The sequence below is a fragment of the Petaurus breviceps genome, unplaced genomic scaffold, assembly GCF_028583685.1.
Source record: "Petaurus breviceps papuanus isolate PSGF00001 unplaced genomic scaffold, PetGlider_PUasm1.0 207, whole genome shotgun sequence".
Taxonomy (NCBI): Eukaryota; Metazoa; Chordata; class Mammalia; order Diprotodontia; family Petauridae; genus Petaurus; species Petaurus breviceps.
This window is the reverse complement of record NW_027185850.1, coordinates 24,884,129-24,906,932: the sequence shown is the minus strand read 5'-3', so window position 1 is coordinate 24,906,932 and position 22,804 is coordinate 24,884,129. Positions and strand designations below refer to the sequence as shown.

Below are 22,804 nucleotides of genomic sequence, written 5' to 3'. Positions count from 1 at the left end.
ACCGAGACAGAGAGGTTAAGGGACTTGCCCAGGGTCACACAGCTAGCAAATGTCTGATTTGAATTCAGTCCTTCCTGACTCCGGTGCACATTCTCTAACCACTGTGTCACCCACCCAGCTACCATAGAAGACATTTCTTCCTTCTTACAGAATCCTGGAATTAGAATGACCTCAGAGTCGTTCATCTGGTCCAGCCACCCTCCCTCTGCCACATCCTGGATGAGTGACCTCCCAGCTTTTGGACTGGTTAACCTCCCTCCCTCCCCCCAGTACACACAGCAACTCCCTGGCCCCACCTGGACAGGTCAGTGGCCCCAGGGTGGGGCCCAGGCGTCTGCAGGTTGCCACCTGGTGGGGAGGGCTCTCCCCAAAGGGCACCAGCCCAGGCCAGGTGAGTCTGGCTGCAGAGACACTGTCTCCAAGTTCCATCTCTGACACTACACCTGGGCAAGGCCCTGCCTGGGCCTCAGTTTCCTTCTGTGTTAAAGTGAAAGGATTGGGCTCTTGTGCTGTAAGCCTGAGGTCAGCCTTGGCCCCCGTGAGAAGCACTTGCGGCCCACACTTGGGTTTGGGACGTTTTCTTCTGAGCAGCCCCTGCTATGGACAGAGCCCTGTGCACAGAGCGGGAAGTAGGAGGCGAGCACAATCACCCTTCCCTGTCTGAAGGGGAGGGACAGGACGGAATAGGGCCTGGCCAGAGAGCTTCCTGGAGGAAGCAGCAACTGGGTGTTGAATAGAAATTTAACAGGTGGCAGATCCCAGGCTAAAGTGACCTCAGAGGCCATCCATCGCCCTCGTTTTACTGAAGCCCAGAGAGGTGGAGTAACTTGCCCAGCATCACACAGTATCAGAGGGAAGAAACAAAGGCATTGCAGGCATGGAACCCCATCCAACAGCCCAAGCAGCATCATATCATCTAGTCGTGGAAGGCACCGAACGCCACACACAGTTACTGAAATCTTTCTGGGTAATAGGGAGCGAGTGAAGGCATTCTGTCTTGTTTAAAACTGAAGACTGGGCCCCAGTTTCAGCATAAAAAGGGTAATTCTGGCAGTGTCCTGATGGATGTGTTAGTAAAAGGAGGAGAGTGGAGGCGATAGGAATTGTTAGGGCAGTGTTTGACTTTGGAGTCAGACCTGCATCAGAATCCTGCCTCTCAGACTTATCGGTATGATTTGGGCAAGTCACTCAGCACCCCCAAACAGAATAAGGGGATTGGGACTGATGGCCTGAGCTCCTTTCTAGACACAAGACTGCGAGACCCTGTCACAGACCTAGGATCCATAAGGAGGCAAAGGAGAGAGTACAGCCCAAGTCCAGGGTCACAAATGTGGCAGCCCAGGGGGTAATGGTGGAGGCAAAGGCAGAAATAGGGACCTCCAGAGGAGGAGCAGGGCTGGGGAAGGGGAAAGGAGCTTATTCTGGGGCATGTTGAGACTGAGGGACTGGTGGCATCTCCAACTATGGGCAGTTAGAGAGAGGTCAGGGCTGGAGAGACTTGTCTGTGTTTAGGTGGTAATTAAGGCTTCTCCAGGTCTGCCTCTGCACCTCTGTCCCCACATCTTCTTTCCCAATCTCTTCTTTCCCCTTGCATGGCTCTCTCCTGGTTCTGCCCTTCATTTATGACAAGCACCCCCCAAAACACCCTCCAGTCAGCTGGGGTTAGGAAAAAGCCTTGGGACATCAAGAGACAATGCCCCCTGTGGACCAAGACTCCCTGACATCTCCCAGACATGGAAGGATCTGAGGGCTTCCCATTTTTACTAATGTGGAGGCCAGTGGTGTCTCCCCTGCCTCCCCTGTGGATGGAGGGAAGGAAGGGGCTGGACAGGTGTGCCCCACTGCTATCCTACCCTCACGGTGAGTGATCATGGAGCCGTCTACTGCTGGAATGTAATCTTGAAGGCAGTGCTGGGCATACAGCAAGTACTCAGTAAATGTTGGTCAGTTGTCCAGGGACAGCAGCAGGGAGCAAACAAGTTCTGAGAAGCATCTGGCCTGTTTTTCTCCCCATCGGGCCCTTTAGACAATGGAAGCGGCCTTGCCACCCCAGCCTAAATGTCCCCACAGCATCCCCAGGAATTAGAAAGAAGACACATCTTTTACTGAAATCACTGTCGTATTGTTTCTTAAATGGGCAAGTTTTTATTACTGAAATAGATCTTCTCTCCCAACCATGAAAAATCACAAATGTACTGAACAGGCCAGGGAGAGCCACAACTCCCAAAACAACAGACTGCTGTCATTAAATAAACCTGGTGTCTTAGAACAAAGTCAGAAGACTTCTGCTCTCACAGATTCCTTTGGTTTTAAGCACAGCGCCAAGGCCGGGATGGGGCAAGAGGGCATGCTGGTCCTCATAGGGCCCGTGGATGGGGTTCCCGGAGCCCCTGCCCGTCTCTGTTCAGTCTGGTGCCTCCTGCTCTGCTCCTGGGATAGCAAAGGCACTAGGGCCTTGGCCCCCCCCCCAGGGGTTCTGCCATATACTCTAAGCCCCACAGGCCCTGCACTTCAGAGGTCTGTCAAGGTGAAAGACCACAGATGGTCTCCTAAAGAGGTGGGCCCTTCATGGACCTGGGGGGGGGGGGGGGGGGACACCCACTGCCCAGCCACAGGCACCCATGTCCAGCTACTGAACATGGAGACTGGAAACCCGAAAAGCGTCTCCCTCCCCAGCCTTGGATGATGAGGGAACAACTTTTCTGATTAATTTGGATTCAAGGCAAAGGCAGGTGGGCTGAGCCTCTCAGTGACCCCCATGACACAGTCACTGTATTTCTAAGGAAAATGTAAACTTTAAATATTCTGTTAAACATCACAGTGGAGAGTGATGACCGGTTTGGGGGTGACCGCAGGCTCTGGGCCAGGAGGGAAGGGGGAGCCATTAGGCCCAACTAACTCAATTCCAACTATGCTTGACCATCTACCACCTGCCATCTTCCCACGGGCCGGTCCAGGAGGGAGGGCGGGGCTGATTGTCCTGAAATGTTCCGTCTTCCTGCCTTCCTGACCCTTCATCCCGGGGTCAGCCCCAAGACCCACAGCTAGAGCACCCCAGACACTTCGGGGCTGCACCCATTCTCGGGGGCCGCCCTGGCCTGCAGCATGGCAGCTTGGATTCGGAAGTGCGTCCTGGACTCCATGGAATAGTTCTTGTAGTTTTGTCTAGGACCAAGCAGAGAACGAGAGCCGGGTCAATGATGAGCAGAGGCTCTGGGCACAAGGGCATTTGGGTTTGGGCAAAGCAAGGGGAGCTGACAGGGCCTCCCCTCCTTGAAGCCCCCTCCTCACTCTGGCTGCCCCTCATGTGCCATCGGAATCACCTGCACTGGCAGCTGTGTGAGGGGCAGCCCCTGCACTGGGAGGGAGATTATCATCTCACAGCTGTCATCTCCTGTGAATGTCGGTGGAAGTGAGTAATTCAGGTAAAAGAAAGTCTGCTCTGGGATAAAACCACCCCAGAGCCTCCCTCTCTGGAGGCTGCTCTCAGGAGCAAAGCTATGGGTCACCTTAGGGCTGTGTACGATGGAAAAGATGGAAAACCCTTGGAAAGAAGCACAGGATCAGAACTTTGAGCAGGAAGAGGCCTCACGGGTCACTGAAGTCCAACCCCCAGAGAGGGGGGACACTAAGGCCATTATGAACCCACTCACAGGTGAGTCACGGGAGGAAGTCGTGGGCACAGGGGGCATCTGAGGAGGGGCTTGGGGCTCTGCACCACAGAGAAGTGAGAGGTTCTTTGTCAGGGATGGTGGGAACCTTAGGAGGGCTGCTAAAAATCCTATGTGCGTGGACTTGCAAGCTCTGGCCTTTAATTTGAACACGGAGACGAAGGGGGCAGGGAGGAGAACCACGTCCAGGTCAGACAGGCAGGACAGTCGACATACTGACCAACGGTGACCACAGCCAGCCATTCCCTGGAGGCGTCCATCCCAGGGCCTCTGACGGCTGCACATAAACAGAACCTGGGGGCTCCAGCTGGACCTGCTCTAGCTCATCAGACCCAGCCCCAGAACCTGGCACGGATGAGAAGGCCACCAGGCTACAGGCCTGGAACAGGGCAAAGGCTCCAGTTTTGAAAGGCGGGAAGAGAACAGGCTTGTGACTAGGCCAGGGAGCCTGACTTCAATTCCTGGCAAAATTCTAGAACGGAACACTAAAGGGGCGCTTGAGAACATCCAGAGGATGGACACTGCAATCCCGGGAGAATTCCCTTCCTTGCTCCAAGAAGTGGATGGGGGGCTGAGGGTCTGAGAGTTGCAGTTATGTGGAATTGCACTGGAGAAGGACCCAAAGGTCAGGGATGGGGAACTAACCCCCTAACATCTTTATCAGTCACTGAGAGAAAGGCACAGATGGATGCTCATCAAGTCTGCAAGTGACCAGAGCTGAGGGATGGCTTACACGTGGGCTGTGGGAAGACAGGCTCCACAAAGATGGGGTAGAATGTCGGCCAAATAGGATAAAATAAAATCAAGTAGGAATGTGCAGGTTCAATGTTTTTTCTAAGTATGGGGTGGGAGGGGAATGAAGATGGCAATTCATCTGAAAAAGGTCAAGGGGATGGGGTCTTAGTGGACCACAAGCCCACAAGGGCTAATGTGTCCTCAGGCTGCCCCAGGAATGAGTAGGAGTCCTTGGCCCTGGTCACACCCCAGCTGGAGGAAGGCCACTGATGAGATTCTACAAGAGGGAGATGGATGGGGAAGCACCTTGAACCCATGCCCAACATGAATCAGCTGAAAGAACTGGGACTGTAGACGCAAATATCAGAAGAGCTGCTGCCTAGAAGGAGGATGGAGTGCATTCTGCATGCGTGGCCCTGGAGGGTGGCCTTCCTAACGAGAGCCCTTCCAGAGCGATCAGCTACCAAGAGAGGCGCAGGGTGGTGGCGTGCACTCTGGAGGACTGTTCGGTCAAGTCAGACTACATGCCCACCTGGGTCCCCCCCAACTGAGGCTCCAGGATTCTGAGATTCTTATTGGAAAGCCCTGCCCAGTTCTGATGTTTTATGTTGTCTCTCCCAGCCCTGACATCCCCCCCTCCCCTCCCAGCCCTGACATCCCCTGTTCTCGGGCCCCTCCCAGCTCTGATGTCTCAGGACCCTAGGGCTGGGCAGCTCTCCATCAAGGCTAGCTTTCCTTAATGGGTGAAAACCAGGAGGCAGCTCTGAGGGGAGCAGGGGTGGGGGAGTCTCTCACTTGGCCATTTCCAAGCACTTGAGGGCTTCCTCCGTTCTGCCCTGTTCCAAGCATAGCAGGGAGATCTCCAGCAGGGCGTTGGGGATCAGGTAATGGTCGTACTTAATCTTCTTCTCACTGTGGGAGGAAGAGGAGGAGGAAGAGTGTTTGGGGGCAGCCAGAGGCTCCTGTGTCCCAGGACAGTCCGAGGGGCCCGGTCTCCCCTCCTGGCGCTTGCTCCACACACTCAATGCTCCTGTCAAATTGGGTGACTGTCCTCACGCTGCCCCCTGCTCTCCGGCCGCAGGCCCTTTGCCTGGGGGGCTGCCCCCTCCCCTTCCTTACTGCTGAATTCGTACCCGTCCTTTAATGCCCAGTACAAATGCTGCTGCTGCCACCTCCTGACCTTGCCAAGGAAGGACCCTGCCCTCGGGCCTCTAAGAGGAGTCCCGGCCTTCTCCCTGGATGGGCCTGGGGGGCAGGGCTCCAAAGCCTGTCCTGTCTCTTCCTACCACGGCCGGCCGGGCTCTGCCCACAGTGGGCTTACCAGGAGGACAAGGGGAAGTCACCCCATCCCCAGGGCCCCGTCTGTAAAGGGGTTGGGGTGAGGTGGAAAACCTCAGAGCTGTGATCACACACAGACCACATCTGCGGCCCGGCCTCGTGTCTGTCTTGACAAGGCTTGCACATGTGTGTGTACACACACACACGTACACGCCCTCCCCCCCTTCTCTGATCACAGCCAGGCCAGGCTCAGGCCCACACCACCATCCACATGGGTCAGGTCTGACCATGTCCCTGCTCCAGAGGGGGCTCTTAGGATCCCAGGTTCAGAGCTGGAAGGGCCTCCGGGGGGTCCTAAAGCCCAGCCCCCCCGTTTTATAGGGGTGGCATTGCCCAGCTTGCCCTCCCCCCAGAGAGCAGGTGAAAGAGCTGGGCCCCTCCTCCAGCCTCTCAGACAAGGCCAGGGAGCTGCCACGCTGCAGAGTCCTCACCTGGCGTGGATGAACCTGAAGTTCTCCTCAGCCTCCGTGGCCTGGCCCAGGTGCTTCCGACACAGGCCCTGGAGCAGCTTCACCACACACAGGTCATCCACTGAGAACTCGTTGGCTGAGAACAGAGCGGCCCTGTCAGCGCCCCCGAGTGGCCGCACTGAGCGCAGGGCCGAGCACACAGGAGACCAGCCTTTGTGGCGCCAAATTCACACGGGCCATAGACCACACATGAGGGCCCGGGGCGCCTACTGACTGTCTCACAGTGCAGTGTCACGAATGTGGTTGTGGCCTTTCATCCCAGGCAGTACCAGGGGTGTGGGGGTGGGAGGGGCCTCTGCCAGCCGAGCATACAGCAGGGGGCACTTAAATGCAAATCCATACATCCCTGGGGATAACCTGGGCAGGTGAATGGGAAACACCAACGGCAGGAGCCCGGCTGATCCTGAACCTCCAGCCCTGGGGCACCAGAAGAGGGCCATGCTACGGTCTGCAGACCTTTGTGAGCATCCCCCCATGGCCTCCAGACAGGCCCAGGGCAGGCCTCAATTGTCCAAGGATAAGGCTCTGCAGCCTCCCACAGGTGAGAGGGCCCTCAGGGTCCCAGGCCTCAGCCAGGTGGGCCGGACACCGAGGCTGTGCCTGGGGCCGGCTGGGGGGTGTCCTGCCCACCCCAGCCCACCGTCCCTCCACTCTGTCACATCAGGCCCACCCATGTCCTCCTCCTCAATAACCTCCGGCCTCTTCTGGCTGGCACTGAAAGCCCCTCTAAGTCGGCCATTTTCTGCCCATCCATTCTCCCTCCCTGGCCCGGGCTGCTTCTCAAAGGGCACCCTGTGTCTCCAGACTCTGGGGCTTTTCCCTGGCTGTGCCCCCTACTGGGAACACTGTCCCTCCTCACATCTGGACTCCCCACCAGTGTCAACACCCACCCCTCATCCCCTGTCCTTCCTGGGGGAGGAGGGGAGGTTCCCTCAGACCTGGGCGGGGGGGGGGGGCAGACCTGAGGATGGGCTGCAGGGGGCGCCGGGCAGGGGTCGTCACCCTCACTGGACGGGGGCTCCCCAGGGCTCAGCACAGGGCCGGGCACACAGGAGTCATCGAGTCAGTGCTCCTGGTGGTCAGACTGACTGGCCTGCACTTACAGCCTCTGGCCACCAGATGGGCCCCATGCACTGGCAAGGAGAGATGCCCGCTGCAAGGGAGAGGGGCAGGGGGAGGAGGGAAGGAGGAGGAGGGGAGGGGCCAGGGGAGGAGGGGAGGCTCCCTCAGGCCGGGGGGGGGGGGGGGGGCAGACCCGAGGATGGGCTGCAGGGGGGGCCAGGCGGAGGTCCCCTGGCCCAGGCCATGGTCACCTGGTGACTTCTCCAGGGTCTCCTGGGTCTTGATGAGGATGTCCAGCATGCCCTCGGTCAGCTGCTGCTGCTTGCCGATCACCGCATAGCCATTCCAGATGTACATCATCTCCTGGGGAGGGGCCACCACCAGTCAGGCCCAGCCCGCTCCCCTGGCCCCGGCGCCCCCCCTCCCCAGGGCCTCAGTGCCAGGAAGCCTGGGTCGGGCCTTGGCTTTGCTGCCTGGCCTGCCCCGTCTGGGCCTCAGTTTCCTCCTCTGTAAAAGGGGGCTGGCCTCAGCACTCAGTCCCCGTGGCTCAGGCCAGCACAGGGCAGGTGCCCGGCATGGAACTGACTGGCCCAGGAGGAGCCCCGGGGACTCCTCAGGGCCAAGGCTGGGGATTTCAGGGAGCAGTGTCAGGGCTGGGAGGGGCCTGAAGGGCCGAGAGGAGGGGATCCAGCCTTTCCTAAGCGCCTGCTACCCCAGATCCCAGGCTGGGACCTTTTACAAATATTCCCTCATTTCATCCTCATCACAAACTGGGAGAAAGGGGCAATTATCCCCATTTTATAGTTGAGGAAACCAGAGTGGACAGTGGTTAAGTGGCTTGTCCCAGGTCACAGAGACTGGGAGGATCTGGGACAGAACTCGAACTCAGGGCTTCCTGATGCCAGGCCCAGCGCTCTACCTCCTGTGCCCATTCTGAGAACAGAGAGATCAGAGCTGAGAAGGGCCTTGGGGATCATCTGGCTGAACGCGGATGGAAGGCGGTGGCTGGCCGGAGGTCGCCCCTTTTCCTGGCGTCCTGCCGCTCCTCATACCAGGCCACCCAGATGCCAGGTGGGAGCTGAGTGCCTCCCAGTGACGTGTGGCCCCCGAGCTGCAGGCTCCTTTCCTGTTCCCCACCACTGGGCCCCAGGCTGCCACGACCTGCATCCAGTGCCCAGAGACTCCTCCCTAGCCCCCTGGGCACTGGGGCTACCTCTGACCCTTCAGCCGGCCCCAGGTTGGACGGGGGCTAGCAGGGAGCCACCAGGGTAAGGGGACTCCTACCAGGGCCGGCACAGGCAGTGGGGTGGGGTTCGGGCTGAGGTACCGCCGAGACTTCCGAATGGCAAACTTTTCGGTGGGCAGCGACTTGCCGGCAATCTTGAGCTTCAGGCCTGGCACAGCTCTGCCAAGGAGAGAAGACAGGTCAGTAGGCCTGGCTCCTGGCACACCCCAAGCTGGTCAGGAATGTGGGAAGGTGTCGGGCTGGCAGGGGCAGGAGGGATGCTGACTGGGGAGCTAAAGGGGAGCAAGGCCTGGCCCCCCGCAGATACGGACCCATGCAAACATCACGGGCTGCATGCTTGAGGACTGAGGCCTGGCCGAGGGTCACTTAACTATGAAGGGGCAGAGAGAATCATAGAGTGAAGGCAATGGAGAAAGGCTTTCTGTAGGGGGAGGGATTTCAGCAGGCGGAAGCAAGGAGGCAGAGGAGGGCGAGCATCCCAGGCCTGGGGGGCAGGTCACCAAGGGCTTTGAAGGCCAAAAGGGGGATTTTCTGTTTGTTCTTGGAGATGATAGGGAACCACTGATTTATGGAGTGGGGGGACGTGATCAGACCTGAGGTTTGAGAAAATCACTGCTGGCTGAAGAGAAAACAGGTTGGAGACTGGAGGCAAGCGGACCCAGACCCACCCACAGGTCAGTGCAATGACCGAGGTAGTCAGGGCAGCATCAGAGGAGAAAAGGGGCCACAAGGAGGGATCCAGGCTGAGGGGGTGGGAGCCTGGGCACCCACGGGGAAGTGTGGGAGGGAAGACCAGCTTAGCGCTCTGCCCTTGGGGTCTCCAGGCCACCCAGTTGAAGGCATCCGAGGACGGCCAACTGGAGATGTGAGCCTGGAGGGCGGGAGAGAGGTCAGGGCTGGACAGACACCTGAGAATCAGCTGCCCAGAGTGAGGCCGGATCCATGGAAGCCGATGAGGCCCCAAGAAGGTTTAGAGGAAGGAGAGAAAAGGGCCCAGGACAGGAGGGGTAAAAAGGCCCAGTGGCAGAGGGTCAGTCAGGAAGGCACAAGTGGGCGTTGTGCTGCACAAGGTCCGACCTGTGCCTGGCATCTCCCCTGCCAGAACGGCAGCTCGTGGCCAGCACCAGGGCCGGGCATACAGTAGGTGCTTAGGGAGTGAGCTCCCCATCACCAGAGTCTCAGTGACCCTTTGTCAGGGAGGCCAGGGAGGGGATTCCCATTTGGGTCCAAGGCCCCGGAGGAGGCCTCTGGGGCTGAGGGCCGGCCAGCTCTGGGAAGGCCCACTGTGGGGTGCGGGCTCAGGCCTGGCCTGGGGCAGGGGGGGGCGAGGTTCTCACCGGAAAAGCTCCACTTCATTATCTCCAAAAGGCTTGCAGTCGTCCTCTGCGAACATGCTGAGGTAGGCAGCTTTCATGTAGATGTAGGTGGCCTGGGTGGGGGCAGAAAGACCCTGGCTAGCTCTGCACTGACAGACGACCCACAAAGCCCCCCCTTCATTGAGCCGAGAAGCCACAGTAAGTGGGCCCTGCAGAATGCCGAGCAGAACCCTGCTGGGATGGGGCAGTGGCTGGGTCAGTCAGACCTTCTCTGGCCTGGCCCTGCGCTGGCCCAGCTGGGCCTTAAACCGCCTTTCCAAGCCGTGGCCCCCTTTGTGCTTTCTAGATAAGCACTGGGCACGTGCTGATGGCAGCACTTTATGCTTAACTTTTTGTATGTGAAAAATTTTGTGCTTTGTTTTTTCCAGTTACATGCAAAAACTATTTTAAACTTTTTTTTTTGAGTCCCACATTCCCATTCCCTTCTTCCCTCCCTTTACCTTGGGATTGTGACATGAAACTGCACGTGCAACACAAGATGGTCGTGCACCCAATGCCAAGAAAAGGTTCCTTCGAGGCCCCACACAGTCCTGCCCCAGCCCCTCGGCCTGGCACTCAAGGCCCCGCACAGTCTTGTCCCAGCCCCTCGGCCTGGCACTCAAGGCCCCACACAGTCTTGTCCCAGACCCTCAGCCTGGTATTTAAGGTCCCTCACAGTCCTGCTCCAGCCCCTCAGACTGACATTTGAGGCCCTGCAGAGTCTTGCCCAGACCCCTCAGTCTGGCATTTGAGGTTGCCCTAGCCCCTCACTCTGGCATTCGAGGCCCCACACAGTCCTGCCCCAGCCCCTCAGTCTGACATTTAAGGCCCTGCACAGTCTTGCCCCAACCCCTTATCCTGGCATTCGAGGCCCCCCTCCCCAGTCTTGCCCCAGCCCATCTTTATGACTGCAGCCCCTATCCCTCCCTTCCAAGCTTGGTCCGGCCACATTGCATCCTCCCCTGTGCCGCCATCTTCCAAATGCTGGACATCCCTCCTCGGACCTCGGCTCCTGCGTCTCAGAGCCTGGATGGCCCTCCCTGCTGTGCTCTGCTGGATGCCAAGCTCTAGTGCCTCCCTGCCCTCCCCCAGGGAGCCCTTGCTGATCCTCCCCAGTGGGCAGGGAAGCCTGTGTTCTCACAGCTGCTTTGAATGGTTCTCATTTTAACAGAGCCTTCCTCCTGCCGGACTGGGAGCCTCCCGAGGGCAGGGGCCCAGCTCCGCTGACGGACTCATTGAGGCGGCTGCCAGAACCAGCCACAAACTCCTGAGAGCCCCTCCCAACATGGCCCTAGCCTCCCTTCCTGACGCCCTCACCCGGGGCTCGACTCTTGGTGGTCTGAGCTTCCTGTGGCTCCCCCTGCCCTCGCTGCTGAGTCTGTGTCTGTGTGGGGTGGGCACCTCAGTTATCCTGGGCAGGGGCCCCCCTTGCCCCCTCCCCTGCTCTTCTCTCAGCCCTGCGCACAGCAGGTGCTTAATAAAGGCTTCTGGCTGGTGTTTGTGCCTGCTGCATGTGCTAGTCCTTGGTTCTAGGGTCAGGACTGGCCAGAATGCAGGGGTCTGTGGTGGCTGGCAGCCCTGACCCCAATCTATAATCACAGGGTGGCAGGGCTGTAAGAGACCATGGGGGCCAAGTCCCTGCCTTCTCAGGACCCTGGATGGGGAGAAAGTGCCAGGTCCCAAGACCAAGAGGCAGGCACAGGACAATGGAAAGGGCCTGACCCTGGGCTGGGAACTGGGTGGGACACCTGGCCTACCTGCCACACCCCTCTCTGGGCTACCATTTCTTCTCAAAAGTGAGTGTGGCCTGGATGACCTCTAGGCCCCTTCTAGCTCTGACCTGCTGGGATTTTTGTGGTGGATGAGCCTAGCCTGGGAGGGGTTTCTTCCTTTTTGTAAGTGGCAAAGGAGACACCCAGAAATAGCCCCTAAAAAACCACCCCAAATCCCAGTGGCTCCAAAAATGGGAAATTCCACTGGCAATGTGTCCTGGCAGGAGCCTACAGTGAGAGACCTTCTGACCAGGCCGGGCTGTGTGTCCCCTAGTTCTGAGCAGTGAGCCCTGGGCAGCAATGGGCAGGAAGCTGTCTGATCTCACCCTGTGGCCTTCTCCTCCCTGGGCCTCAGTCTGCTCATCTGTAAAGGGAAGGGGGTGGCCTCCAAGGTTGCTACTGGCTTCAAATCGAAGCCTGGCTCGGTGCTAACATCTGGTGGTCAGTCTGTGAACAACACAGACCCCCATCCTCCCCATCCCCAGCCCCTGGGAGAGGCTTCTGCTGGCGGCCCTGCAGGGAAGGGAGGCCCAGGCTCATCCACTGCTCAGCCTGATGTTTCTCCTCCTTCCCAGGGGAGCTGGAGACAGATGGACCGAGGCTGAGTCCCTCCTGGGCCACTGGGCTCAGGCATCTAATGGTCTGAGGACTGTTTGCAGGAGCTAAAGCGACTGCCTTTAGGAACTGATCTGATCATTTATTAATTTATGGTAAATCAGTCCTGTTTCTAATCATGGGCTGGAGCCCATCTAATCCACTTTACAGATGAGGATACCGAAGCCAGGGAGGGGCTGGCACAAGCAACAGCGCCCTGGCTCCCATCCTGCATTCTCCCCCCTGCCCTTACACTTGGCAAAGTCTCACCATGTCCACTTTACAGATGGGGAAACTCTCACCAGAGACTGGTGCCTTGCCCACAAGCCCCACCCCTGCCACCAGCCAGGATCCTTGATGGTGTCCATCAGTGTCCCTTCAGACACCCTGCAGTCTGGACTCCAACACTTTCCCCACCATCTCCCTGACAAGGGGCACAGGAAGGTGGGGCCTTCATGGTTCTCCCAGAATCTCCCAAGGGGCAGAGAAGGGCCAAAGGCCTATTTTTCTAGAGTCCAACTCCCAAGCCAAAGGCACTTGGGAGGGATGTGCTGACTTTAAGTCTGCGATACTTCCCTTTTCTGTGCCCTAATCTCCTGCGCTGCCAATTGAACAGAAGGAGGCATGGCAGACAGCAATGCACTGGGAGGCGAGGGCCTGCTGGAGCCGTGCTGTCACTGGGCTGGACGCGGGGCCAGGTGCCCTGAGCAGAGGCACCAGACTCCCCTTCCGCAAACTGACCATTCCTAAGTCCTGACCTGAGTGTGGCAAAGAGGAGAGGACTGGCAGGGGCAGCAGGTGACTGCAGGAGAGCTTCTGGGAGGGAGGCACATCCTGGCAGGGCTGTCCAGGGGGGCCCCACCTCAGGAGAATTCCCCAGCTCCTGTAAGATTTTAGAGTTCTGGACTTCTGAAGCTCTAGATTCTGAGTCTCCGATCCCACAGCCCTGCTCTAGAATTCTAAGCTTCCCAGGCTTGCAGGAATCTAAGGCCTGAAGGCTCTAAAACCCTCTCAGTCCCAGACTCTAAATTGTTTAGTTAAAAAAAAAAAGCAACCCAACTGTGTAGGTCATTGACCTTGTGGCCAGGCCTTTGTCATAGGACCTCTGCTCCCCCACACAGGAGAGGCGGCTTCTCCACTGGGGTCCCCTCAGTAAGCCCCCCACTCCCCGCAGCTCTGCAGCTCATGGGGTCCCCTCAGTAAGCCCCTCCTCCCCGCGGCTCTACAGCTCAGTGGCCCCCACCTTGGACCAGGAGTTCTCTTTGCTAAGCAGGTCTGCGTAAAAGTAGGCCATCTTCCACTGGCATTTGTAGGTGAAACACCACATCAGCTCCCAGTAACACATGTGGTGAAACTGCTTCCAGTGCTGCTGGGCCTCACAGCACTCCTCGAAGCGCTGGATGGCCTGCAGGGGACAGAGGGACAGAGTGGGGGCCGGGGCTTCAGCCACTCCCTGCTCACCTCTCCTCCCCTCCTCCCTGGCATACACAGCAAAAAAGCCCAGCATGAGAGGTGAGAAAACTGGAACTGGGCCTGATTCTGCCAGCACTTCCTCCTCTGGATCTGTTCTCATCTGTAGAATGGGTATATGGAGGAGAGAGGAGAGAAGACTGGACAAAATCATCTCTGATAACCCTAGGCCTCGTATGCGAGGGAGGTGGGGAGAGTCCCACAGCTAGTAAGTGTCTGAGGCCAAATTTAAACTCAGATCCTTTGGACTTCATGGCCCTATCCACTGCACTACCTAGCTGTGGCTCTTTATAATATAAACTGTATTTTAGAAATATATAAATCTAAAAATATCTATTTCTAAAATACAGGTTTACATACTCCAGCTTAAGAAGCCCTGGTTTGGAGGAAGGCTTATCTGTCTAAAGACATATTCAATGTCCTAACGTTCTGATTCCAAGACTCTAAATGGGGGGGAGGGTTTGGAGAAGGGGCCCAGTCCATTTCAGGATTCCTGACAGAAGGAAGAGAAAGCCAAGCATGTACAGCCATGAGTGTAAGGCAAGGATTTGGGGAGGAAGGTCAGTGGACCCCAAGGACACCCCAAAATTCTCAGGGGAAGTCAGACCATGACAGGCAGAAGGGAGATGTTCAAGAAAAATTCTTAAGACCCAAAGGGTCTTCCAGAAAGAAAAGGTCAAGTCCTTGAAAGAGACCAATGTGGATGTGCCTGGAACTGAATCTAAAGGGCTTAGATTTTAAAGAGACCAGCTCAGAAGATGGAAGGGCCAGAAATGCGATGAAGGAGAGCACGGACGTCCTGCACCAGCAGGGTCTGGGGTAGGAAACCTTGGAATGCACCAAGGGTGATGGCGAGCGAAGGACCGCCAACAGGGCTTAGACGGTTACACTGGGGAAAGGAGGAGGATGAAAGAAGGGGTGGGACCAGTGCTTGGGGCACGGGGACACAACTCAAGGAGAATGACCTTTGGACTGGAAAAGACAGACCGAAAGGGTCCATAGAGTGCTGAAACCCAGGAGGAGGAAGGATCGAATCGTGAGAAGGCACCCAGTCCAGTCCCCCATGGACTGCTGTCCATGAGCTCGAGGCACAAGCCCTGGACGAATCTGTCCCAAGGTGCCCAAAGGACCGGGAGCTGCTGAAAGGCCGTCAAGAGAGGAAAGACGCCACAATCACTGAGATGGGCAAACACCCCAGTTTTCAGAAAGGAAAGAGGATGGAATCTCAAGGTCAGGGAGCTCAGCTCCAACTCCTGGCAGCATTCCAGGATGTAAGCGTCAAGGGGCGATCACCAAGAGGCAGAATGGCTTCAGCAGGAACAGGCCAGCTCGGACTTAACTTCATTCTTGTGTAACAGAGTAACGGGGATCAGGAGAAGGCTGTGCTCTCAGCACCCTTACATGTAGAGAGGCATTTGATGAAGCTTCTCTTCTTGTCCCTCTGATGGACAAGATGACAGGAGAGAACACCTAGGTGAAGTGAGGCAGGATCCAGCAGTAGAAATAATCCTGGATTTGAAGTCAGAGAATCTGGGTTCAAATTCTGGTTCTGCTATTTTACTACCCATGTGACCTTGGGCAAGTAAATTAATTTTTCTGTGCCTCAGTTTCCTCACCTATAAAATGAAGGGGAGGGGGTAGACTCGATGAAGTCCTTCCCCCTGCTTGAACAGTCAGATGCCAAAAGCAGTCATCAACAAGACCCTGTCAGCTTGGAAAAAGGTCTCCAGTGGAGGGCCCCAACCATCTGCTCTGTGAAAATGTTTATCAGGGACTTGGACAAAGACCTGGATGGCCCACTCTTTCAGATGCTAACAGAAACGGCAGAGGCTAGACCACCGCTTGTCAGCGGGATTTCCCGTCAGGTCTGGGCCGGTCTAGACGCTGCTGAGGTCACTGGCCCCTCCTTGCTCGGAGACTCAGTGGTTCTAAGACTGATATACTAATGTGAGCTCAGGGCCCAAACGATGTCATGATGACGGAACGAAAGGTGGGGACCCACAGATGAGACAGGGCACAGTCAGCGGCTCCGAGGCGCCTTTCCGTGCCTCAGTTTCCCCAGATGCAAACTGCGGATAATGTTCATGCTCTTCACCTCTCAGCCAGGCAGGAATAAAGTGACTCATGAACCTTTAAAGCACTGCAGTTATGACTCCCTGAGTATTCATTAATTATCACGATCATTGCTACTAATTATTCTTATCAGTTCACCATCACCTGCTCAGTGCCGGGGACCCCTCTCCTCTCCATGGGCCTTGAAGGCCCACCCCTCCTCCATACAGCTGGCCCTTGCCTCTCCCCCTCCCTAACTGCTACGTGCTGCCCAGTCTTATCTGGCCTGACGGCAAAGCCTGGCCGTTCCCTCTTCTCCTGGTCTGGGGCAAGGCCAGTGTTTGCTGGGCCTCCCCATCCCAGGCCTCTGGGAACTGACCACTGCCCATGCTGGCCCAGGAGAGGCCATGGATTTGGAGTCAGTTCCCACCTCAGACATGTAATAACTGTGTGATCCTGACCTCTCGGCCTCAGCGTCCTAATCGGTAAAATAATAGCTGTCATTGCTTTAGCACTTTAAGACCAGTAAAGTGCTTTCCATTTTTTATCCCATTGGATCCTCACATCCTTCTGTTATCCCCATTTTTCAGATGAGGAAACCAAAGTACACAGTGAAGTGACCTGTCCAGGTTCATTGATTTAATAAGTGCCCACGGCAGGACTTGAATGCAGGTCTTTCTGACTCCAAATCTAGAGCTCTGTCCACTGTGGTCCCCAGATCTAGATCTATGGTCCTAGGATCCCCAGTGGCTTCAGCTACTCACTGTGTCAATGTGGCCCTTGATGGCTTCAATCCGGCCAGCGAAGAAGAGGAAGATGGCTCCCTGTAAAACAGGAGCACCCCCAGGATGCCCTTGAGTGGGGGCCCTGCTCCCCCTTCAGTTATCTGGAGGCTATCCCAGGGACTAGGGGCCAGACTTGTTTTTGCTCACACCAGACCTAGGACTGGGGAAGCTCCAGTATCCTGGAGTAATACAAGAAAGCTGTTTTTGGTGGGTAGTGAGCTCCCCATCACTAGAGGTCCTCAAACACAACCTGTGTCATCTCTCCTCCCCCACTGGGTGGGAAGGAGGCCAAGGCCTGTCATCCTTTCTGACTCAGGATTGTATGAGTGCTAAGGGAAGCTTCTGGGCCCACAGCTCCTGGTCTGGGGGAGACACAAGGGGCAGGAGAGAGCGGCTTACTTTGGGGTAACGTTTCAGGTAAGGCTGAAGGAGTTTCTCAGCCTCTTCGATGTTGACGTTCCCAGTGCCTGTCATGGTCCCGAGGAGAGAGACAGGTTCAAGGTCAGAGGTGACAGCACTATTCTGCACTCCCACCCTACCCTGAAGTGGCTGGTGAGCCCCAGAGCCCAGCATGGGGGTGGGGCATCATGATTCCAAGGGCAGGCCTACTATGCTTCCCCTTAAGGTACTAGTGATTCTCCCTAATGGGACGAGGCGGTTTCAAATGCTGCTGCTGATGAGCCCCCATTGGTGTGCTTCCCACTCAACAATCAGGTGAGAATCATTTAGTCAGCCAGATTCAGTTAGTTTTTAGAAAGGGGTGTTTGCTGAGGTGGAATAGTGAGAGCAGTTGCAGTCTTTGGTGCACTTCTCCTAAATTAATTTAATGAATTCTTTATGAATGTTTGCCCACTCCTCCCCTAGCCTTAGGCCCAGGAATTAGGATGGGGAGTGAGGAGTTGGCGGTGAGGGGTTGGGGGCGGGGAAGGATGATGAGGCAGAGGGCACCTCTTCTTACCAAGGACAAAGCTGAGGAAGGTGTGATAACAAAGCAGCAACATGGTACACAGCACGGCTCGGAAGCTGTGCACAGAGGCTCCCTCTTCCAGCTGCAGCAGCCCATAGTCCTGAACAAGAGGGAGAAGAGAGGTGGAGATCCAGGGACAGAGGAGGAAGAGGGAAGGAAAAAGGGGAGAGGGAGGAGGAGAGAGAGACAGAGAGGAAGGGGGAGAGGAGGGGAATTAGAGAAAAGGGATGAAGAACCACAATAAAGAGAGGAAGGGAATGAAAAGGAAGAAAAGGGAAGAGAGATTATTCAGAAACAAGAGGAAATGGGCAAGACCAAAGGAAGGCAGGTGAGAGGCTGAGGGCAAATAAAGAAAAAGGAAGAGAAGAAAGCACCTAAGACAGAGGGGGAAGGAGGGGAGAGGCCCTCATGGGGTCCTAGCTCCAGAGCCAGAACTACCCTCAGACACCAGCTAGCTCAATGCCCTCATTCTGCAGATAAGAAAACCGAGGGCTGAAAAGCTAAGTAATGCCCAAGGCCATACAGGATATGTAGAGAGCTGAGATTTGAACCCAGGTCCCCTGACTCCAAATTTAACCAGCTTTCCATGGACCTCCACATCCTGTCCTAAGACTTTTACAATGTCTTTTCTGCTACTCCTTGTGAGCAAATGAGGGGGGGAGGTGAGGGTCCCATTGTCTTCTGCCTCTGGACTAGTGGGCTTAGCTCTAGCCACCACAGTTTAGGGAGGCTATTGGTCAGCTGGAGAGCCTCCAGAGGAGGCAGGCCATTTCGGACAGTGGTCTTGGGACTATGCCATAGGCAGAGTAGTTGAAGGAATTGGGGGTCTTTAGCCTAGAGAAGACTTGGGGGCACATAAGAGCTGTCTCCTAGACCCCCAGCACAATCACAAGGAAGAAAATAATTTCCTAACAACTGTCCAACAACAAAATAGGCTGCCTTATAAGGCAGTGAGTTTCCTGTCACTGGAAGTATTCAAGCAGAGGCTGGCTGACCAGATTATCAGGGCTGCCACAGAAGGGATTCCTGCACTGGGAAAGAGGGGAGACCCAATGATATTGAATGATTCCCCTTCCAGTTCTGAAATTCTCCAATCTTGTAAGGAGGGAGGGCAGGGACGACCATGTCAGAACACAGGAAATGGGGCTGTTCTTTCTTGGAACCAAGGTTTGAAGCCTTCCAGGGCCTTTTCCTCTTGGAAAAATCCCCAGAAACAAGGACTGGGAAAGAACCTAAGGCTGCCCCATCCCCTGAGGCCCTGTCCTGCCTCCTCCCAGGGATGGAGGCCCACATGTGGCCCCACCTGGGGATCAGGTCATCTCCTCCAAGCCCCTGCCTCCAGGGAGCCCTAGACAGGATACCCCAAGACCCCAAGTGGGGGTTTGCTCAGTTTAATTTTCATGAACTATGAATGCAACATTTGCTCTATGGGCAGTTACTCTAGGTGGGCTGGCCCCAAAAGAGACCGATGGGGCTGGGCAGGAATGGGGAGGGGGCACCCTGCAGGAAGCCAGGGCATCAGAGGCTTTAAGGCACTTGGAGCAGACTCTTTACCTTGTTTCCAGAGAAGCCCACAAACTCCAGCAGCCTCAGGATCCTGGCAGGAAGCATGGACAGTGTCTGAGGGGTGGGAAAACAGGTGAGCAGAGGTGGGAGGAAAGGTCTCACCCTGATTCCAGGGCCCTCCCTGCTTCTCCATCCTCTCCCCCCACCCCCCCGACCTGCAGACAGTACCCTCCTCCCCCCAGACGGAAACCCACACCATGGGTGTGTGTGTGTCTGTGCATCTGTGTGTCTGTGCGCGTCTGTGTGTGCACGTCTGTGTGTGTCTGTGTGTGCTTCTGTGTGTGTGCATCTGTGTGTGTCTGTGTGTGTGTGTTAGGGAGGGGAGTCTCTAAGCTGCTGGACAGAAAACCTATGACACTGTCTCTAGAAGGTCCCTAAAGTAATGAATATACCCCACCACTGCTACCTGGGAGTGGAGGGAAACCCGTCCATTAGCCCAGGAACCCAATTCATGCAGTGAGTGAGAAGGGCCCACCTCAGAGATGTGGAGCCAGGACAGGTAAGTGTTACCAGGGAGGGCAGAGCAAAGCTGAGGGCCAGAGGAAGGAGGGGGCTAAGGGGTATGAGAGCCTGTGCCAGAGCAGGCAAACCCAGAAGATGACGGTCCAGAGACAGGCAGCCAATGCCAATAATCATTCAAATCATTCAAAGAAAAATCATGCCCTGTGTCCGTGGGCCCTCTACATTACCACTCAGCTGGCCCTCCCAACAGCCCTGGGAGCGGGCAAGGCACAGATGGCCAGCCTCTGGCTCCTGCTGATGAGACTGAGGCCCAGAGATGGGCAGTGACCACCCTCCCCAAGGTCACACCATGAATTAGCAGCACAGACCAGAAGAAAAGGCAGGCCTCCTGAGTCCCAGGCTAGCGCGCTCCCCACACCAGGTGGTTTGATGTGAGGGGTCCAGCAATGCCCCCAGAAGGCCCCTCCCTCTCCACTCCTCCAGTCACCCTCAAGTATAGAAACTCATCATTAGATGTTTTTATCAACCCAGGAACATTTGTCGAGCGCCTACTGTGTGCCAGACACCACGCTGAGCACTGGCTATATGCTCCTGGCGTTAATGTTACCCTCTCCTGGTGGCTGGTCCTCTAAACGCAAGGCCCCTATGAGGGAAGCCAGGCAAGTCCCATGAGTTAAGAGGTCAGTAACAAGGTTGAGATCCAAACCCAGGGCCCCCCAGGGCTCCTCCCACTCCCCCCTGCCTCCGGGTGGGCATGAGGAAGGGACCAAGGGTCAGAGCCCACCCCATACACCAACTGGCCATGTGACCTTGGGCAAGTCACCTACCTGGGCCTTAGTTTCCTCATTTGTAAAATGAGGGGTTCGGCCTTGGTGCCCTCAGAGGTCCCTCCCAGCTTTAAACGTGGGGTCTTATCCTCCACCATTAGCCATGTCTGCACCCCATTCCTGGGGTCAGGGACGCAAAACCAATGAGGAAACAGGCCACGTGGTCACTGAATGTCTGGCCACTTATTCTCTTTAGGCAAGAGCTGAGTTTTATTGCTTCTGTCTATACTTCCCAAGGGCCAAAGGACCATCAACAGCCTCAAAGCCAGGGGAGTACACGCAGCACCCTCTCATGCAGCTCCTGACAGGGCCCCGTCTGCACTGCCCTCATTACTGGGTAGGTGGCAGCCCTCCTGTGACCACAGTGACCTCGCCCAAAGCGGGCACCCTGGGAGCTGTGCCTGCTCGGGCCCTTCCTAAATGTCTCCTGTCTGTGAGCCTCACCAGCCCAGCCAGAGGAAAGGCCCAGGTGAGGTCTCCTCCTTCTTCTGTACAAGCCTGGGCATACAAGGGACACTGTGAGGACCCTGGTGACGGATAAGTCATGGGGGGGAAAGTGAGAGAAAAAGGCAGTCACCTTGAGTCACCTGAGAGAAGCCCAGCCCTGGATATGTGTGTGTGAGTGTCTGTACAGTGTGCGCGTATAATGTATATGTGTAGTGTGTGTAGTGTGTCTGTGTGGGGGGTGTGAGGGGTGTGTGGTGTGTGTGTGGGGGGGGGTGTCTGTGTATGTGTCTGTGAGGGGTGTGTGGTGTTTGTGGTGTGTGAGGGGTGTATGGTGTGTGTAGTGTGTGTCTGTGTGGGGTGTGTGAGGGGTGTATGGTGTGTGTGTCTGTGTGGTGTATGTTTGTGTGGGGTGTGTGAGGGGTGTGTGGTGTGTGTGTGGGGGGGGTGTGTCTGTGTGTGTGTCTGTGAGGGGTATGTTGGGGGTATGAGGGGTGTATGGGGTGTGGTGTGTGGGGGGGGTGTCTGTGTGTGTGTCTGTAAGGGGTGTGTGGTGTGTGTGGGGGGGTATGAAGGGTGTATGGGGTGTGGGGTGTGTGTGTGAGCAGAGGAGGCAGGGAGGAGGCAGAGGCAGACAGGCTCCCCTGGGCAGGGAGGGGACGGTACTCACCAAGTTGAAGGCGCCCACACCAAGCTTCACCCCTCCTTCAAAGTGGCTGTGGTTTTCTCCCTTTGAGTAGCTGGAGGACTGTACCAAGTTGTCCAGTTCCCTAGCCACACAAAGCTGTGGTTCAGCTGCAGGCTCGGGCGGGGTTCAGGTGGGACTGGCCCAGCCCACCCACCCTGGCCCTAGTCCCAGCAGGAGCCTCTGGGGTCTGGATCTCAGTGCAGCCTTTGAGAGAGGATGCCTGATACCTCAGGCCCAGGAACATGAAGTAACAGTAACCATAAATAATAACAACAGTAATGAAGGGCATACACAGCAGTGCCTTCTCTACCCTGGGCACTGTGCTCAGTGCTTTGAAAACAGCAAACCGAAGCACATGGAAATGAAGAGACCTGACCAGAGTCACACAACTAGGAAGTACCCAAGGCCTGGTCTGAACTCAGGTCTTCCTGACTTCAGGCCCAGTGCTCTGTGCACTCCACCTGACAGGAACCTTAGAATACAGAATATCAGGCCTGGAGTCAGGAGGACCTGAGTTCAAATCCAGCCTCAGACACTTAACACAAAACTAGCTGTGAGACCTTGGGAAAGTCACTTAACCCCATTGTCCTGCCTTCCCCCTCAAAAAAAAAAAAAAGGATACAGAATATTGAAACACTGTCTGCTTAGAATATGAGAGCCTGGGGAGGCTTAGAACACAAAGCATTGAACGTCATAGCCAAGAGTGGGTTCAGAGCACAGAATATATAACATGGGGGGGGGGCAGACCTTAGAACACAGACTATCAGCCGTAGGAGGTGCCTCAGGGCTTGTCCAGGTCCCCTTCCTCCCATTCTACAGATGGGGAGACAGAGGTGCAGAGAGGGGGAAAGGCCTAGCCCCGGATCAGAGACCTGGTAAGCAGCACCAGATCTCCCCCCACAGTGGGCTCCCAGCCTCCACTCCACTGTGCACGGAGGGTCTGCTGGTGAGCTGAGGAAGGGTAGCTCCATCATGATGCAAGCCTCATCTGAACCCCTGGCTGACCAATGGCTGCTTCCCTCCTTGCCCTCCAGGCTCTGGGGAAGATCTTGGCCAGGCTACAGACAGGGCCAGGAGGTCAAAGATGAGGGGGCCCCCGAGACACCCAAATTCCCCAAGCAGCAAAAAAGACTAGACCAAGGGCAGGTGCCCGAAAGGAACAGAAAGCTGTGATGACCTGGGAAAAGCCCACAAATGCATGGCCAGACACAGAACTGGCCGCCGGGCTCATGGCGGCCCAGAGACAATCTGAGATGGGTCTATAAAGATGCGGGTGACCCTGAGGACAGTACGGGGCCTG

The 22,804-nt window shown here is 56.3% G+C and overlaps 1 protein-coding gene across 4 annotated transcripts in view; it reads right to left on the bottom strand.

The window, feature by feature from the left end:
* Positions 1 to 2,120: 2,120 nt before the first annotated feature.
* Positions 2,121 to 22,804, bottom strand: part of LOC138164993 (tetratricopeptide repeat protein 39A-like) — a 66,156-nt gene continuing 45,472 nt past the window's right edge. For all 4 annotated transcript variants that reach the window (XM_069093025.1, XM_069093028.1, XM_069093027.1 and 1 more), the window contains 12 exons: positions 21,487 to 21,586; positions 19,072 to 19,137; positions 17,509 to 17,617; positions 16,950 to 17,017; positions 16,530 to 16,589; positions 13,487 to 13,648; positions 9,860 to 9,951; positions 8,561 to 8,681; positions 7,528 to 7,639; positions 6,176 to 6,290; positions 5,202 to 5,318; positions 2,121 to 3,165 (listed from right to left, as the gene is read on the bottom strand). In XM_069093025.1, the coding sequence (XP_068949126.1) occupies positions 3,045 to 3,165; positions 5,202 to 5,318; positions 6,176 to 6,290; positions 7,528 to 7,639; positions 8,561 to 8,681; positions 9,860 to 9,951; positions 13,487 to 13,648; positions 16,530 to 16,589; positions 16,950 to 17,017; positions 17,509 to 17,617; positions 19,072 to 19,137; positions 21,487 to 21,586 (1,243 nt within the window). In that variant the 3' untranslated portion in view covers positions 2,121 to 3,044. The remainder of the gene's footprint in view (positions 3,166 to 5,201; positions 5,319 to 6,175; positions 6,291 to 7,527; positions 7,640 to 8,560; positions 8,682 to 9,859; positions 9,952 to 13,486; positions 13,649 to 16,529; positions 16,590 to 16,949; positions 17,018 to 17,508; positions 17,618 to 19,071; positions 19,138 to 21,486; positions 21,587 to 22,804) is intronic.